Below are 17,684 nucleotides of genomic sequence, written 5' to 3'. Positions count from 1 at the left end.
CTGGACACCCTCACCAGGAAATCTTGAGCCTTGGATTCCTTCGGTTTATACATAGCCCCAGATGGGATCCTGGCTACTGAAAGACGACCCTTGTAACAGAAACCCCACCCCCCCCTTTGGCAGGCATCTGCAAAGGAGGGTTTCAGGTCACTGCATTCCTTCTGGATGTGGCCCCTGAGCTCCTTTTCCAGAGGGATCATTTGCCAGGGATGTCCTTTCACCCTGTCTGCATCATTCCCGCTTCATGGAAAGGGGTGGGGAGGAGAAAGGCTGTAGCTAAGTGGCAGAGCACTTGCTTGGCATGCAGAAGGCCCCTATTTCAATCTCTGGCATCTCCAGGTAGGGCTGGAAAGAAAAATCCTGTACTTTAAACCCTGGAGAGATGCTGCCAGTTGGCAATACTGAGCCAGATGGTTTGGCGTTTCAGGCAGGCCCAGCCCTGATTGATGATGCCAAGGATTGAACTTAGGAACATAAGAAGCTTCCTTGTACCAAATCAGAAAATGGCCCACCTAGCAGAGTGTTAACACTGACTGGCAGCAGCTGTCTAGGATATCAGCCAAGGGAGCTCTTGAGAGTTTCTGATGGGGAAATATTCCTTGCACTAATCAGAGATGCTAGCAGGTATCAAGCTTGAAACCTTCTGCACGCAAGGCAGATGCCCTAACCACTTACCTGCAGCCCTTACCACAGTCTGCCCTCCTTTCCATTCCTTTGTCCTACTCTTGACGCCTCACAGCTTCTCTGTTCTTTGCAGCCCAATGACCCGGTCACCAACATCTGCCAAGCGGCAGACAAGCAACTTTTTACATTGGTGGAATGGGCCAAAAGGATCCCACACTTCTCAGAACTGCCGCTAGACGACCAAGTGATCTTGCTCAGGGCTGGTGAGTACAAGGCACCCTCGATGGGGAGGGGGTGGTGTAGAAGGAGCAGGGCAGCCCATTGCTTTTAATAAATGGTTCTGAAAGTGGGCAATAGAGCCCCCCTCTTGGGATGCTAAGAGGCAAGTGGGTGGCAGGTGTGTGTGTGTGTTGTGGTTATTTCAGACCCCTGCTAATTGACTTTCAACCACGTGGAAGAATTGAAGCCTGTTTCAGATTATGTGAAGAAATACTACAGGATTTGAATTATGAGCAATAGAAGGATTTAGAGATTATTGTATTGTTGGTATAAGAGGGAGAATATAGGGTGCAGCAAGGGGGATAAATTTTAAAAAGCACTTTAAAAAGCATGGAAAACAGGGTGGGAATTCGACAAAAGAAAAGAAAAAAATATTATGCATCGGAGTGCATGTGTGAAATTTTTGGAAATTTAATAAAATATAACTGTTTAAAAAATGACTTTCAACCAGATATTGGAGAGGTGGTATCCCATTATCAGTTTCAGGCCTATCTTTCACATTAAGACTTTACTACCAACGGTGAAGGAGTTACTAAATGTGGCATCTAAGACTTTTGCTAAATGACTGTCAGACTTTGAAAAGCTGGTACCACTGGATCAAGCCCGTCAGTTTTGTTGAATTCATTCAGCTAAATAGTTTTAATTAGATTTTGAACAAATCTGCAACTAGTTAATACTGTTTTTATTTTTGTTGTATTACGATCCTGCAAACTGCTCTTCGGAATAATGCTTTTTGCAGGGTACAGTTTTTGCAGGGAAATGAGTTTCTGGAGCCAAGGGACCAGTGGCCTGAAAAAGTTTGGGAACCACTGCTCTAAAGCCACCAGTGTTGTGTCTTGCAGCTCATTTGTAAGATTCATGGTGCATTTTCTGCCTTTGTTTTCTAAGAAAATTCCATCCTGCCTGCAACTCAAGTACCTCAAGGTGGCTAAGGCATCAACATGTTTGCTTCCTTATTACCCCATCCTTCAGCGAAAGGTGCTTGGGTGGGTTACAGCATTTAAAACAATATTAAAAAACAATGCAGAAAAAAATTATTTATAAAAGTTAAAGACATGCTACAGCAGATTGAGCGGACGAGACCAATAGTGGGTCCAACAGTCAAGAAGGTGGTTTCTGCATGTGCTCTAGAGGGAAGTGAGTGGTAGATGGAGCTTGTCAACTGGGAAGGGGGCCCATCTAGGAGAAGGAAAACTCTGATCCTAAACCTCCACTGCCTTGTGGGGCATTTTCGGGAAATGTAAACCCTACACAAGTCTGGAGTGGAATGCCTAAAGTGGTTGTATTGCACCTTGTACGCCTCCTTTGGGCAACTCTTGCAGCCAAGTTGGTGTCAACTGTATTGCTCTGCTTTCCTTTGAACCACAGCAGTGAGGCTGAAGAGTGGGGTCATGTCATGTGGGCAGACCAGGACCACCATACCCACTGCCCATGCTTCTGCCCCAGAGAGGCCACTTCGGTACTGCTAATGCAGCAGTTTGACTTCACCCCCGGAGGCACACTCCATTGCCTCTTGACCCAACCCTACCATGCTGCCATCTCATAAAATATCAGCAGTATGTATGCAATGAAACACTATTAAAAAACATTACTAATAAAATATTATTAGGACTGGCTAATCAGGCTCCTGGCCAAGAATCCCGGGAACTGTAGTTTGTGAAGGTTGCTGAGAGTTGTTAAAAGGAGCTATAGTTCCCAGAGTTCCCTGCAAAGAGAAAGCTGCTCTGGGAATTGTAGCTCTAGGAGGAAGAACAGGGGGGATTCATAAAAACTCTCAGTATCCTGAACAAACGACATCTCCCAGAATTATTTTGGGGGGAAGCCATGACTGTTTGAAGCAGTATCATAATGCTTTAAAATATATCAATATTTAAAATATATTTAAAAGAATCAGTTGTAGAGGGCCCAACTAGTCTAACCTCCTGCACTCCAGGATTTGCAGCTAAAGAATGCCTGAGAGATTGCCAGCATGTGCTTTGAAAGTGTCCCAAGTTATCCTTGGAGCACCATTCCATCCGTTTGGGTCTACTCTTAGTATGATCTGATGTGTGTGTAACATGGATCTCTATATACACAGAGCAGCAGGACAAATACAGTTCAGGGAGTTCGGTCTATTTAGCATGGGGAAGAGGAGAATGAGAGGAGATATGATAGCCGTCTTCAAATATCTAAAGGGCTGTCATATGGAAGACGGAGCAAGCTTGTTTTCAGCTGCTCCAAAGGGCAGAACTCGAACCAATGGATTCAAATTGCAAGAAAGGAGATTCCGACTAAACATCAAGAAGGAATTTCTGACAGTAAGAGCTGTTAGACTCTGGAACGGACTCCCTTGGAAGGTGGTGGGCTCTCCTTCATTGGTGGTTTTTAAGCAGAGTCTGGGTGGTCATCTGCCCTGAATGCTTTAGTTGAAATTCTTGCATTGCAGGGGAGTGGGCTACATGACCTTTGGGATCATTTCCAAATCTATGAGTCTGTGATTTTTTTGTGGTCCAGAATCCCAACACAGAGACCCCCTAACCTTTGGTGGCCACCCAGCTTGTCGAGAAGGGAAGCATTTCATTAAGGACTTGCTTGATCACCAGAGTGTGTGTGTGTGTGGGGGGGTGGTTTTTCCACTGGAGGCAAAATGCTGACTTGGCGAGCTGGAGTGAGCTCGTCAGTTGCACCCAAGTGGAACCTGCCAGTGTCTTTATCAGGAAAGGCCTCAGCCGACCCCCTCAAAGTCTTTCAAACAAATGGCTTTATGTATTATTGAGTGCCCTGCGGAGAGCACCTGCCCATGAAATATTGAAGTGTTAAAACCTAGCTAAAAGAGGTGGCTGGTGTCACGTGTGCCTCTAGCACGAACGGAATTCAGTATGGCTCATGGCTTCAGGGGGTTACCCCCTGTGATAGCTGCATGGAGGGCAAAGTCCTGATTTAGGCCACATTCATGCCATACGTTTGAAGCACTAAGATACAGGTAATTTGCAACTTACGCTCATTTAACGTGCGCATTCCGCTTTACTCACCTGGCAGAAAAGTAAAATAATAATAATAATAATAGAAAGGGGGCACCCGATGTGTTTTGATTTTGGCGTTACATGCCTGTACCACTTTCAGCAGGTGGATAGGGCTCTGTTAGTAACTCCCAGTACTCTTAAGAAACTGCAGCTTCCAGAAATTTTGGGGGGAAGCCATTTAAAGCAGTATCAAAGTTCTTTAAATGTATGGCATTGATGTGGCCTTAAAAGCACAATGGGACAATAACAAGTGAGGTTTTGAGAGACTATTATTCTTCCTGATCAGCATCTATTTGTTTTCCAGAAATCCAGTAGGATTGCATTAACTCATCCATAAGAATCAAGAGAAGTTTTGCTAAAAAAATTTATTGTTTTAAATTCTTCTCCTGTAAAACAATCTCATCCTGGAGCCATATTGCAGGTGTTGTGAATCTTTTACCCTCCAGATATTTCAATGCCCATCATCATCCCTGGTCCACACACGTGTCGTAATGGATTGCATTTAATGTTAGTCATAGTCAGAGCAGATCCACTGAAATTAATGGACAAGGCTACCTTGGGTCCATGAATTTCAGCGGTCTGCTCTGATTAGGACTAACGCTTGGATACAGCCTCATAGTTTTTAAGTTGTCTGGTGGACTCTCCTTCTTTGGAGGTTTTTAAGCAGAGGTTGGATGGCCATCTGTTAGGGATTCTTTAGCTGGGATTCCTTCAATACAGCAGGTTGGACCCTTGAGGATCCCTTCCAACTCTGCCATTCTGTTACAGTATTCTAAGCATCACCACTTTACTCAGATTGTTTCTCAAAAAAGGGGGCTGAAAGGTTTTTGGACAAAGTTTTATCTTGTGATCTGTTCTAGTTCACTTCACAGCCCCCTCTCCATTTATTTCACTCCAGGTTGGAATGAGTTGCTCATTGCCTCCTTCTCACACCGGTCCATAGCTGTGAAAGATGGGATCCTCCTTGCCACAGGTCTCCACGTCCATCGGAACAGTGCTCACAGTGCAGGCGTTGGTGCCATCTTTGACAGGTGAGAGGAAACTGTTTGGAGATCAAGAAGGGTGAGGATTCAGGGCCATGGGGGGCGAGGAAGGTGAATAAGGGATTCAAGCTTCAGTTTTGCTTACCTCACTCTTCTTCTTTTCTCTGCCCACCCCCAAATTGAACCAGTTGCTCTTCAAACCAAAACCACGCTAGGGTTGCTGGCTTGAATCCAGATTAGTGTTAAGTCCTGTGTTCTAACGAAATAAAAAATTTCCTTCCAGTAGCACCTTAGAGACCAACTAAGTTTGTCATTGGTATGAGCTTTCGTGTGCATGCACACTTCTTCAGATACCTACCTGTAACTAGTCCTGTGTTCTGTTGGAGCAAGGATTTCTGCTAGTGCAATGGAAATTCTAAGTCTGTTCTGGGGTTCCCCCATCCTTCCAGAGCAGAATGGGGGGGGGGTGCATGCAGGGAGAGGAGAGGGAAGGAAAGTTCTGTTGTGCAAGTGCCAATCTTAACTGAACAAGGTTGTTGGATGCTGTGCTTGTTTAAGACGAATATTATTTTAACAGAAATTGTATGCCACTTCCTCAGCAGAAAGCCTCTAAGCGGTTTGCCAAAGGACAGAATTTAAAGGATTTGTGAACCGTCACCATTTGAAAATATTATACAAGGAAAGGAAACATTGGGTCCATCTTTAAAACTAGCATGAACAATATCCTACAATGTAACCCTGAAGATGCGTGGCTGACTGGGGAAAATAAACTTGCAAGGAGGCTCCTGAAAGAACATATTGTTGGCTCCATCCTAATTTCCAATGGGAACTTTTTCCAAAGTGACGCCACACTGAAAGCTCTGCCCCGAGTGCTCACTGAATTCGTAAGAGGGTCCCCTGCTTGATGACCTAACTGTTTGAGCAGGATGATCTGAGTAAACAGCAGGCTTGAAAATACAAGCGTTTCAAGTCATGCCATTGACAGTTGAAAGGGAGAATCTGAAGAGACTAGTCAAAGGAAGGTTGAGCTACACTTGGCTTAAAATGCCAAAATTTCAAGGGGGTTGCTGAAAGCAAATAGATGAACACATGCTCAGAAGTCTTTAAAGCAACTGTATTATTATTATTATTATTATTATTATTATTATTATTATTATTATTTGCAGAGTATTGACAGAACTCGTATCAAAAATGAGAGATATGCAGATGGATAAAACAGAACTGGGGTGTCTCCGAGCCATTGTCCTCTTCAACCCTGGTAGGTTCGGTTGTCCTTGCAGGATAGGGGACTCCTTTTCAATTGAGGTTTCCACTCTGAGTAAGAGGGAGGCTTTGTTTTCATGGACCACAGGCCGCCCGACTTATCTCAGGGTTGAGGGGTGGGGGAAACCCAGAGCAGGGCCTCTGAAGCAGATCTAAGTGAACCGACTAGCTCCTAGGAGAGAGCATTGGGGATGCTGACCCCCAAAGAGGAGTGATGGCCCAAGCAAGGAGAGTCAGCGTAGTGTAGTGGTTAGAGTATTGGACTAGATCCTGGGAGACCAGGGTTTGAATCCCCACTCAGCCATGAAGCTTCCTGGGTGACCTTGGGCCAGGCATGCACTCTCAGCCTCTACCCTACATCATAGGGTTGTTGTTTGGATAACATGGGCAGGAGGAGAACTATGTATGCCACCTTGGGCTTCTTAGAGGAAAGATGGAATATAAATGTAATAACAATACAAAAAAATTAAAAAGGAGTAGCCAGTCATTCCTGGTTCCGCAGGCAGAAGCCATGGTCATGGTCATCACCTCGGAGGGAGATGAAAGGGTGAGCTGGGCCAAATATCCAGGTTGCCATAGCAAGGTTCCAGAGCAAGCAGTTAAGTTTTACAGCAAGGTGAGGTAGTTGTTGATTGGTGGGGGGAATCCACCTGCTGAGTGCTGTCCTGACCAGCTCAAGGGTTGGTGCCTTCTGCTGCAGACTGTGGCTCCTTTGCAATCATGGGGGTTTCCAGCCGTGCAGATCTCTCCTCTGGGCTCTCCTGAGCCCCCAAGAGATCTGTGGACCAGCCATGAGAGTTCTGGTATCAGAGTTCTCCCCTCAGGGCTCCAGGGACAAGGAGGCCGCTCTGGAGGGGAACCAAATCTGAGTTTAATAATGCTGATATGGTTCCTCTGTTGACTGCAGTCTGGACACACTGCTTGCTCACTCCTCAGCAAAGGCACTTAAATAAAGGAGAGGCAAGATATATCAGTAACACTTTATTGAGGGGGAAACCAGGGTTTTTTCCCCCAGCACCTCTCAGGTGGGCACCATTGCCATTATAAGAGAACAAAGGAGGCGTTCATGGTGAGTTCCATCACCTCTTTTTCTAGAAAAACAGCACTGCAGAAAACTAACAAAAAGTACTGTATCATTTCAAGAGAAAGGAACAGAGGGGTTTTGTCTTTCTTAGTTCAGTCCTTGTACCTGACAGGGAGACGTTCAACCAAACATACAGAAGAAAAACTCCCTCAGAACTACGCAGCCAATCAGGGTACACTGTGCCCAGCCTGGTTGCTAAGCAACACCGCCTCCCATCCCCATTGGCTATTATAATTATGATAGTAATTTTTAAATCATTTTTTATAATTTGAATACCGCCCTTCATCTAAAGACCACAGGGCGGTTCACAACATAGTTGATTTTAACATGAGCAAAGTTAAGGCTTCGGTTGCAAACTGAATGATCCCTGCTGTTGCACTTCCACCAGTGCTGAGCAGGCCAAGTCAAGAAATGTTGACTTGCCAAGGGGAAAACATTGATGTTACAACCATCTATGGAATGTCACCAACGTGTTGCTCCTCAGGCTCTCTTAAGCCACCTGTGGCACAATAGGTCAGTGTGACTGGCTGTTAACCAGAAGGTTGGTGGTTCGAGCCCACCCAGGGGTGGCTGTGAGCAGGATTCCTGTAGGGGGTTGGATTAGATCAGGCATCCCCAAACTGCGGCCCTCCAGATGTTTTGGCCTACAACTCCCATGATCCCTAGCTAACAGGACCAGTAGTCAGGGATGATGGGAATTGTAGTCCAAAACATCTGGAGGGCCGAAGTCTGGGGATGCCTGGATTAGATGATCCTTGGGAGTCCCTTCCAACTCCATGATTCTTTGATTCCTGTGAGTGATTTAAGCTCAGTGGGGCACTTCCTTTCAAAACCAGAACACTCACTAGGTTAATCAGACTCCCAAACCTGTATGTATTCATAGTAATTGGATTTGCAAGGTTATGAAATCCGCTGAGTGGAGCGGTGCTGCAGGAAATATGTTTTAGGAATAACTTAATCCTCTCAAGCCTGTTTTGCTTTCCTTCTCCCCCTCCCCCTACACAACCTCGAGTTTCAGATTACAACTCTTTCCCTGAAATGGATGGTATATCCATTTCCAAAGCCTGCTAAGAACCGAGTTGATCTTCAGAGCTGAATTCATCTGCTGATTACAAAAAAGAAAGTGTTTCCCTTAAAACATGTGTGCTTCTAGTCCTCAGGAAAGCCTTTCCCCAGCTTTAAAATATCCCCTCACTCCTTAAGATGTGCATGCCTCCAGACCTCAAGATATGCCTTTCCTCAGCTTTAAAATGTGTGTGCTTCTAGTCCTGGGGAAGGCCTTTGCCCAGATTTCAAAGCTTTTCATCTGTCCCACTGCAGACTCAAAAGGGCTTTCCAATCCTGCTGAAGTTGAGGCTCTGCGCGAGAAAGTGTATGCGTCACTTGAGGCCTACTGTAAACAGAAATACCCTGACCAGCCCGGGAGGTGAGTCTTTGAATCTGTGCCTGTCTGAAATCCTGGAGAGAAGTTGCCACTCAGTGTGGACAATATAGATGGACCAGTATAAGGCAGGTCCCTAGATTCCTATTTAATTCAGCCTGTTCTTCATAATCATGAGGACTAGTACCTTAGTTGATGTTCAGGGGAAGGGTGATAGCTCAATGGGATTTGCATTTGGATCGTTTCAGGTTTGGGTCATCGGCAGCATCTCCAGGGAGGGTTGCGAAAGACTCCCTGTCTGAAAACCTGGAGACCCACTGCTGCCAGTCAGTGTGGACAATATTGAGCCAGATGGGTCGGCATAAGACATCTTCCTACATTCCTCTGGCACAATAGCAGACATGTGGTCATAGGCAGGTTTTCTCATCCAAACTGAAATCCTCCTCCCACCCTTGGGCTTCCTTTGTCCCTGCTGTCCTCCGACTCAGCTCTTTCATGGTTAAAATGCTCCTTGAACATCCATCATCTGGTTTAGTTTAAAAGTGAAACTTTCTAGGTTTTCCTCTGGGGGAGGAAGAGAGTGGCAGGGTTTGATTTGTATTTTCCTGGCTTCCATCTCGGAGGCGTACTTCGCCAACTCAGCATTTGGAGGGGTGGTGGGCGGGGGGGGGGATGCAAGCACAAATTCAGGCCTCCCCTCTACTGTTTTCCTCCCCCCACCATTAGTTGTTCTGACACACATTGCAAGCCCCAGATTTTGCAAGCAGGAGCTACCAATGGAAAAGAAGGGGGGGCTCCCGTAAATATTTGTTATGTGGAGCTGGTTGTCACAGGTTCAATTCCTTTATTCAGAATCACATCCCCTCCAACATTTCTCCGATGAAAATAGGAAAGTCCTATTCCATTATTATTATTATTATTATTATTATTATTATTATTATTATTATTATTATACCCCACCCATCTGACTGGATTGCCCCAGCCACTTTGGGTGGCTTCCAACATATATAATAAAAACATTAAGCATTAAAATAAACTTCCAGGTGTCTTCTAAAGGTTGCATAGTTACTTATCTCCTTGGCTTGTGGGCCACATAACTCCATGCCCTCCAACATTTCTCCAATGAAAATAGGGGTGCTCTAAGGAAAAAGGGGACATTCTGGAATCAAACCGGGATGCCTTCTGTAAATCCAGGGCTGTCCCTGGAAAACAGGGGTACTTGGAGGGTCTAGAACCATGAGAACTAGAATTTTACTTTATTTTCATGGGATGGGGCTGTAGCTCAGGGGTGGAAAATCTGCTTCGCATGCAGAAGGTCGCAGTTTTGATTCCCAGTTAAGGGCTGGGAAGACCCTGGGCCAGAAACCCTGGTGAGCCACTGCCAGGCAGTGCCAACATTCACATGGCTGTGTTGCTGTGATTGCCCCTTCCCATGCCCTTAATTGCTGTCTGCCTTTCTATTACGTTTCTAGGTTCGCCAAGCTTTTGCTCCGCCTCCCTGCCCTGCGGTCCATTGGCCTCAAATGCCTGGAGCACCTCTTCTTCTTCAAGCTAATAGGGGACACGCCCATCGACACCTTCCTGATGGAGATGCTCGAGGCTCCCCACCAAATGACTTAAGGAAGGCAGAGGGGGTTGGTCCCATTTCTTCTCCTGCCCGGCGGGCTCCCTGATGCCACCACCACCACGCCTCCCCTTCTACTGCCAACGTGTGCCCCCCGTATCCCCCTGGCATGTGCGAGAGGCAGACTACCCTTTTCCTTCTGTGACACCGTTGACTCAGCCCTTCAGCCGTTTCTCATGCTCTCTCTGTGCGTCTCGGGGATCTGACAATAGCCGTTTGCTGTGCCTCTCACAGCTGCAGAGGCAAAAATGGTTGTTGTTTTTCGAATGTGCAAAAATGCACCCCCCCACCGCTGTTCACTCTCCACCAGCACTGTTTCCACAGGCCTAGGTGGATTGCAAAGCAACCTGTAAATCTGAGCCCACCCCCTGCCTCGCACAAACTTATCTGCCTCACATGTGTGGTTTTGGTTGTCAGCGCCCCCAACACACAGACACACACACACACTTGTTGCCGTGTGTGTGGATTTAATTTGCTTCGTTGCAGACAGACATTTTGGAGAATGGAAGCCTTTGCAGGGGTTGGGGTTCCCTTGGGGGTCCCTTCCAACTCCACGAATCCTATTATTTGTTGTTTTACCTGCCACCAAGCTGCAACAAAAGAAAGAAAAAAAATTGCTCTCTTAGCGTCTCAAAAGGGAAATGTGGTCCAGGTTTTCTAGCACTGGGCTGGATGGGCTTTGCACCAGTGACTCAGGTGGGAAGACATGTGCTAAGAATTAAGGAACAGGGTGCCCACCTTGTGCATATGCTCAGCCCAGAGGTTTGTAAGCAGCACCAGAACCAAGGTCACAAGTACTTTCACATAAAACCCCACTTCTCATCACCACACCTTTCCAGTGTCCTAATTTAGATGGGGTGATGATACTTTCAGTTGTTAAGGTCTCCGGGTGTCAAAAACTCTTGCCAGTTTACTGCAAATTTGGTGGATTTTTTTTTTAAGAGAGCAAGTTTCTAGTCCTTAAAGTTTCAAATCCAATTGCCTGTCTGCAGATCCTGAGCTACCTTTTGCCCGACCTTGTTCTGAAGCCACCTGTAAATTGTGTGGGAAGGGTTATTGATTTGGGCTGTACAGCACAGGTCACTCTTGTTCTGTGCATGATGTGTGTGTGTGTGTGTGTGTGTGTGTGTGTGTGTCGCCATGTTCTTTGCTTTTCGTCCAAAGATGACTTTCTCTTGGTAACTGAGTGAGCCGCTCAAACTGCAAAACCAGCCGAAGTGCACAAAGGCTGCTTTAAAGCTGTGGCAGTCAAAGCTGCAAGTCCTCTAAGCACTTTCCCCTTGTCTGTTTTCAGTGGGATCCCCCAACCCAATTCCCTTAAAAAACACAAAACACACACCTCTGTTAATATCAGCACTCTGTGTTGCCGCTTTTTAAAACTGGCCTTGATAACCCAGCAGTGTTCAAGTGCATCAAGCAGTCCTTGGCAGGCAGGCAGGCAGGCAGGCAGACGCTGAACCCTAGGTGGGCAATTTTAATAACACCAAGTCCTTAGGGTTTCAAACACCTGCTTGGAATCGTGTCTCAGGGAACACAATGCTGGGCTACATTCCCAGCAATTTTGTAGAGGGAAGTGGCAATTATTAGCAAGTTTGGTCCAGGCCAAGAGTGAATTGTGTAAGATGGCTCAGACCCAGGAGGTTCCCTGAGATGTTTATTTGCATATATATGCGCCTTGCATGTTCTATAAATATTCTGCAACACTCAGCAGGCCCTGTTGCCAGTTTAAGCTGGCCCTTAAATAGATGCCTTCTGATATCACTGCATCCTGGTTATTCTTTTCCTCTTCTTCACCAAAATCCTTTCTTGTTCTCTCCCCCTGCTTTCCTTTATGCCCCTGCCACCCATTCTCCCATCCATCCTTCCATGCTCCCAAGAGTCTGCCCTAGGATTTCAGGAGATATATTTGCAAAAAAACAAACAAAAAAACCCCGCTGCCGCCAAAAAAGTGGCCGATTGCAGCAGGCAAGATGGGAGGGGAGAGGATCCTTGGAAAAGCCACCTCAACCAATTCCCCCCTTGGAAACCTTTGCCAACAAAACACTCATTCCAGAGGGTATCAAATAGAAAAGAAATGTGTTCCTTGGAACACAACATCATTCAGTTCCCTTGCGGTCTTGGTAGCTGACTGCCTTCCTATCCTGCTCTGTCTTGCGAGCTCAGTCAGTGAGCCTGAGCAACATCCTTTAACACCTGCCCTCTGATGTGCTTTGTGGCAGCTGAATCTCAGGGTCAGGTCTGAAGAATCTAATGTCCAAACTCTTTGAGAGCAAAATTAGAAAAAAGAGGGACACTTTATTTGGAGTTCTAAGCCTCCAACACACACCTGAGTTTTATTTTGGCTCAGGTTATTTGTGAGAATCTTTCCACTGCATCCGATTTGGTCTTTACTGTTCACTGGAGTATATTAGGGTCTGCCTTCCCTGATCCAGCTCTTGATTGTGAGTACCAGTGTGGAGAGCCATAGGGCAGTTTCTGAATCTTCAAGCAGTCTGCACCAGAAGAAGGCCACTTGCATCTTACAGTTTGGAACCAGCACCTGCATTTTCAATCATGGCAAAGGTCATGCCCAAAGCCCTGCAGAGGTTGTACCCTTGACCCCTGCAGCCTTGAAGCAAAGGGCGTTCGTGTGCTTGTTCACACATTACGGTACCTGCATTCAGCATACAAGCTGTATGAGTGTCCCTGTGTGAAAGAGTGCGTAGTTTGTTGGTCTGTTCAGCTCAACTGCTGCATAAACATACTGTACACTCAACCGAACTCTGCGTGTGAATAATGTTACCGGTGTATCTGTATGCAGAGCCGTATCCAACCAGTGAGTTCTATCAGCACCAGGATTTCTGCTCAGGCAACAAGACTTCACCCCCACTCTCCCCAAATGCACTTCAGGAGATTGGGGGATCCCCTAAAACAGATTTAGTGGCACAAAGGGGGGAGGAGAGTGGGAAAAGCCTCATTACACAGGTGGAAATTCTTGCACCAATGGGACAGGTTACTCAGCGCAACTTTGGAAACAGCCCAGAGATTGTGCACTTGTGGAACATAATGTGCAGACATACCTGATGACTCCTTTGTTTGCATTTGCCTTCACAGTTTGGGGCTTTTATGAGGTTCTTCTAGCATAATGACGGGACCCTACAGGGGACCCACCTTTCTCACCCGCCTCATTTCGTATTAGTTGGGGATTTTGCCACATGTCAAAGTCATCTGTAAGGAGTCAGAAATCATTGCCAGTGAGGTAATGCTTGATTTCTAAAGGAAAATCTGAAGGGAAGACCGTAATAAAGAGCCTTTGGAGACACTAATCAGATGGCATCCACTGATGCCCAGGGCAGGGGTCAACACTGCACTTTTCACTCCCCGCTTAATGGGGAGGGGTGAGGTTCACTTATCCAGAAGCATCCATCTTTAAAGTAGACAGTGCCTTCCTTGAAGTGATGGGTACTAGTGCAAAGTGGAAGGTTCCAAGCAACAGAGGGAATGGTTTCATTAAGCATCACTGTGTCCCATAGCCTTCTGGAGTATGGGACTTGCAGGAGACAGCTAGGGGTTGTCATCTCTAGCTAAGTTCTACCCAGCATAGGCCCATTATTTTCAGTGGGTCAGCTCTGAGTTGGCCTGAGATTGCATACAGCCCTGCCCTCCTAGAGCAGTGGTTCCTAAACTTGGGGGGGGGTCCTGCCCCCTGGGTTCCATTAACTCAGGCACCCCCAAACTTCGGCCCCCCAGATGTTTTGGACTACAATTCCCATCTTCCCCAGCCACTGGTCCTGTTAGCTAGGGATCATGGGAGTTGTAGGCCAAAACATCTGGAGGGCCGCAGTTTGGGGGTGCCTGCATTAACTCAACCCTAGTGAGTAAAGCATTATTCAGAATAGCAGTTTGCCCAACTCACTAAGTAAGGTAATAAAAGACTAAAATTCAAAACAATAGCAATTAGTTGCAGATTTATTAAATATATATGCAAAAGTGATATGCTCTGATCTAATCTGGTATCACACAAACACACACACACACACTATACACACACAGAGCAAAGAATATTGCATGAGAAATATTTTCTACACATTCTTACTAATGAAAACTTTAAGGGTGAAGGAGATTTATATCATAAAATATTTATATATAACGACTTACCAAACATGCTCAAACCTTCACCTGCTGCAGATAACTGATTTATAAGAAAAGAAATAGCTATTACCAATAACTGTGACAAGTCAGAATCATAAAGACAAACAAAACACAACCAAAGGAAATAGCTTTGAAAGTTATAACAGCAGAAAGTTTTAAATGCGAAGTGAAGAGGGGGTTTCACGCCCCTGGCTCTTAGCATCCTAGGGAATCTCACGTTTGGAACTGCTGATCCAGAGCATGTGAAAAAAGCAAAGTCTTCTACACATTTCTTCTGACAAAAAGCTCCGTGCTGTGAAGACAGTGGGCCTCCCCTTCATTGGAGATTTTTAAACAAGAGGTTAGATGGCCATCTGTCAGGGGTTAGTTAAAATGTGGTTCCTGCATTATAGGGGGTTGGATCAGACGACTCTTCAGCAGGCTTCCTCAACCTTAACCCGCCAGATGTTTTTGGTCTACAACTTCCATGATCCCTAGCTAGCAGGACCAGTGGTTAGGGATGCCAGGAATTGTAGTCTCAAAACATCTGGAGGGCCGAGGTTGAGGAAGCCTGCTCTTGGGGGGCCCCTCCCAACTTTGCAAATTTTATGTGACCTTTTATGGGATATACTCCTGCTTAATAAAGCCCCTTTCCTCATTCCGTCTGCTGGGATCCTTCACCTTGCAGTTCTGGGGGAGCCCAAAGTTGCCCTGAACTTGTTTTGGTATAGCCACAAACAGAGGGTCTAATATTTCCCTCTGGCTGTGTTCCATCCGGGCACCTGAGGACACCCCGTTTCCCCAGGACAGGTGGACAGGCTGGTGATATCCCCACGTCTAGAACAAGATTGCATGATTCTCTTTTTTTTTTAGTTGATACATATGCGTGTTTATGCACGTGTGTTTTGTAGATATATACACTGTATAAATACCCCCCATTCAAATATACATATGTTATACCCACTTCTTAGTGTTACCAATGTGTCCTCAGATCTCTCTCTTTTTTTTAATGAAACTTTCTTGTATTTTCTTCAAGTTTTTAAAGAAAATTTGCTTTGTGGGAACAAGTGGGATTTTACGTGGGAACCTCCCACCCACCCTTCCCTGCCCCGTTCCTGCTGCCACGCAACTTGGTGGTCACTAATACTGGATCTTTGAAAAGGGAAGAAAAACACTGCATCTATTTTAAGATGCTTTTTTTTTAAGAGGGGGGGGAGGTCACTGGGGGAGGTCGGCAGCAGCAACAGGTGTGTTGAACAATAGCTCAATGAGTTCTCATCAGTTGGGACATGGATGCCTTCACTAAGGAGTGCATAACTTTTTTAAAAAAAAGTTTAGAAAGGATTACAGGGAAAAAACAAAAACATGAAAATGTTTAAAAAGAGTGAGAGAAGGTGAGCGGAATATCTAAAGCTAAATATCTATTTTTGTACAGATGTAACTTTATCCCTTGGCATATTCTTAGATTATTTGAGGGTTTTGTTTTCTTTTTCTGGGGAGTGGGGAGGCGGTGTGTGTTTCTCTCTCTCTGCTTTTATAGAATTTGTTCTACGCCTCTTGATTTGACCAGCCACCAACACAGCCCTGTATGGAGGAAAGAGAAAGGGCCCTGTTGAAACGGCTCCGTCCAAAATCTCTTCTCCCTCCCACCCCCAATTTGGAACAAGTGGATTTTGATAGAAGAAAAATTCTCTAACCCTCCCTGCACCTTGCTACTCTGGGGGGGGGGAATACAAAACATGGCCTTTCGTTGCAACCCCTCCAACCCTCTCCCCACTCCAACAGCATTATTCTGCAGGTCTGCTCTACTGTGAAATCACTACCGTGTATTACTGTTCACTAAAAAATAAAATGAGTTTTTAAAAAAATCTGCTGGAAATGCCAGTATTTTGAACAAATGTATTAGAAATGTTTAAGAAAAAGTAAAAGAAAATTTATGACCATTTAAAAAATATAATACTGTTCTCTTTCTCTTTATTCTGCAATGGGTATTTGTGTAGTCTCTTTGCTGCATCACCTTCCACTGTAGTTTGCCTTTTGGTTCCTGGGCTTCTCTGAGTGCATTTCAGTTCCATTTCAGAATGACATTCCATTTAAGAATAGCTCTGCGTTGGGCTAGATTGGGGTCTTTGCCAACTCTACAATTCTATGTATCCACTTCTAAGAGCATTGGAGTTTCCTGTGCAATGTGCTACCTCCTTTTGCCATTTGGCTCCTGGGCTGCTCAGATCACATTTCAGTTACATTTTATTGCTTTTATAGCTCACATTTTTCTCCAAGGAGCTCCACCTCCCAATTTAATCCCCACAACAACCCTGTGAGGTTGATTAAGCAGAGAGAAACATTGATTAGCTCCCAAGGTCACCCGGTGAGCTTCAGGGCCATGTGGGGGGGATTTGAACCCTGGTCTCTCCCAGGTCCTATTCTGGCACTCTAACCACTAGGCCACACTATTTCCTGCCAAGGCACAACAGAGGCCCAGTGAAATGCTTTGTGGCTGGGGCAGAAAATACAGCAGGGTGAAAGTTCAGAAGTCCTGAAGAAGAAGCTGAGTGCCCCTTCTCCGTCTGTGGCACAGTGACCACCCTGGAACTGTCTCCTCCTTCTTTTGGCATGCTGAGGATAGGACAGAATGCTATTTTAATTTCATCTCCTCTTCTGGTGTCAGGTTTTTGTGTTCCCCAAGCAAGAACATTGCGACACCATGGGTGGTAAGAAATGCTGTTGCCAAGACTGATGCCATATACTGTATTGCAAACTGGAGCAGGGAAACCTTCTCTGCACATTTTTTCATGAACAATATGTTTAAAATGAACGAACAAAAACAAACAAACCTCTGCAACTAGTTATAAGCAGTAGACAAATGAAACAAATACCGTGTTTCTCCAAAAATAAGACACCGTCTTATATTTCTTTTTCCTAAAAAAATAACCACAGTGGCTTATTTTCAGGGGGTGTCTTATTTTTTTATTACGCGTCCAGCCTCGCCTCTTCCTTGGGGCCCTCCAGAACTGCGCCTATCACTATGTCTTATTTTCGGAGTATGGCTTATATTGCGCAAATGCTTAGAAATCCTGCTATGGCTTATTTTATGGGTATGTCTTATTTTAGGAGAAACAGGGTAATAATGTGTAGCATTTATAGAGGAAGTCTACCTCCCTGTCTCGTAACACTACAACTCATGAGTGTACAATGAAATTGACAGATAAAAGAAAGCCATTCACACAGCAAATAGTTTATAATAGCCAAGAGGAGGAGAAGCAAAATGATTGAGGGTCTGGAAACCAAGCCTTATGAGGAATGGTTGAAGGAGGTGGGGATGTTTGGCCTGGAA

General features: G+C 45.4%; 1 protein-coding gene across 2 annotated transcripts in view; it reads left to right on the top strand.

The window, feature by feature from the left end:
* RXRA (retinoid X receptor alpha) overlaps positions 1–16,301 on the top strand; it is a 122,614-nt gene extending 106,313 nt beyond the window's left edge. The window contains exons 6-10 of one of the 2 annotated variants that reach the window (XM_088664732.1): positions 758–887; positions 4,804–4,936; positions 6,055–6,146; positions 8,556–8,661; positions 10,089–16,301. In XM_088664732.1, coding sequence (XP_088520858.1) covers positions 758–887; positions 4,804–4,936; positions 6,055–6,146; positions 8,556–8,661; positions 10,089–10,236 — 609 coding nt within the window. In that variant the 3' untranslated portion in view covers positions 10,237–16,301. The remainder of the gene's footprint in view (positions 1–757; positions 888–4,803; positions 4,937–6,054; positions 6,147–8,555; positions 8,662–10,088) is intronic. The other variant, XM_035113138.3, reaches the window with a different exon arrangement.
* The last annotated feature ends 1,383 nt before the right edge of the window (positions 16,302–17,684 follow it).

The sequence above is a fragment of the Zootoca vivipara genome, chromosome Z2 (genome assembly GCF_965207765.1).
Source record: "Zootoca vivipara chromosome Z2, rZooViv2.hap1.1, whole genome shotgun sequence".
Classification (NCBI taxonomy): domain Eukaryota; kingdom Metazoa; phylum Chordata; class Lepidosauria; order Squamata; family Lacertidae; genus Zootoca; species Zootoca vivipara.
The sequence above is the reverse complement of the archived record's forward strand: the minus strand, read 5'-3'. Positions and strand labels throughout refer to the sequence as shown.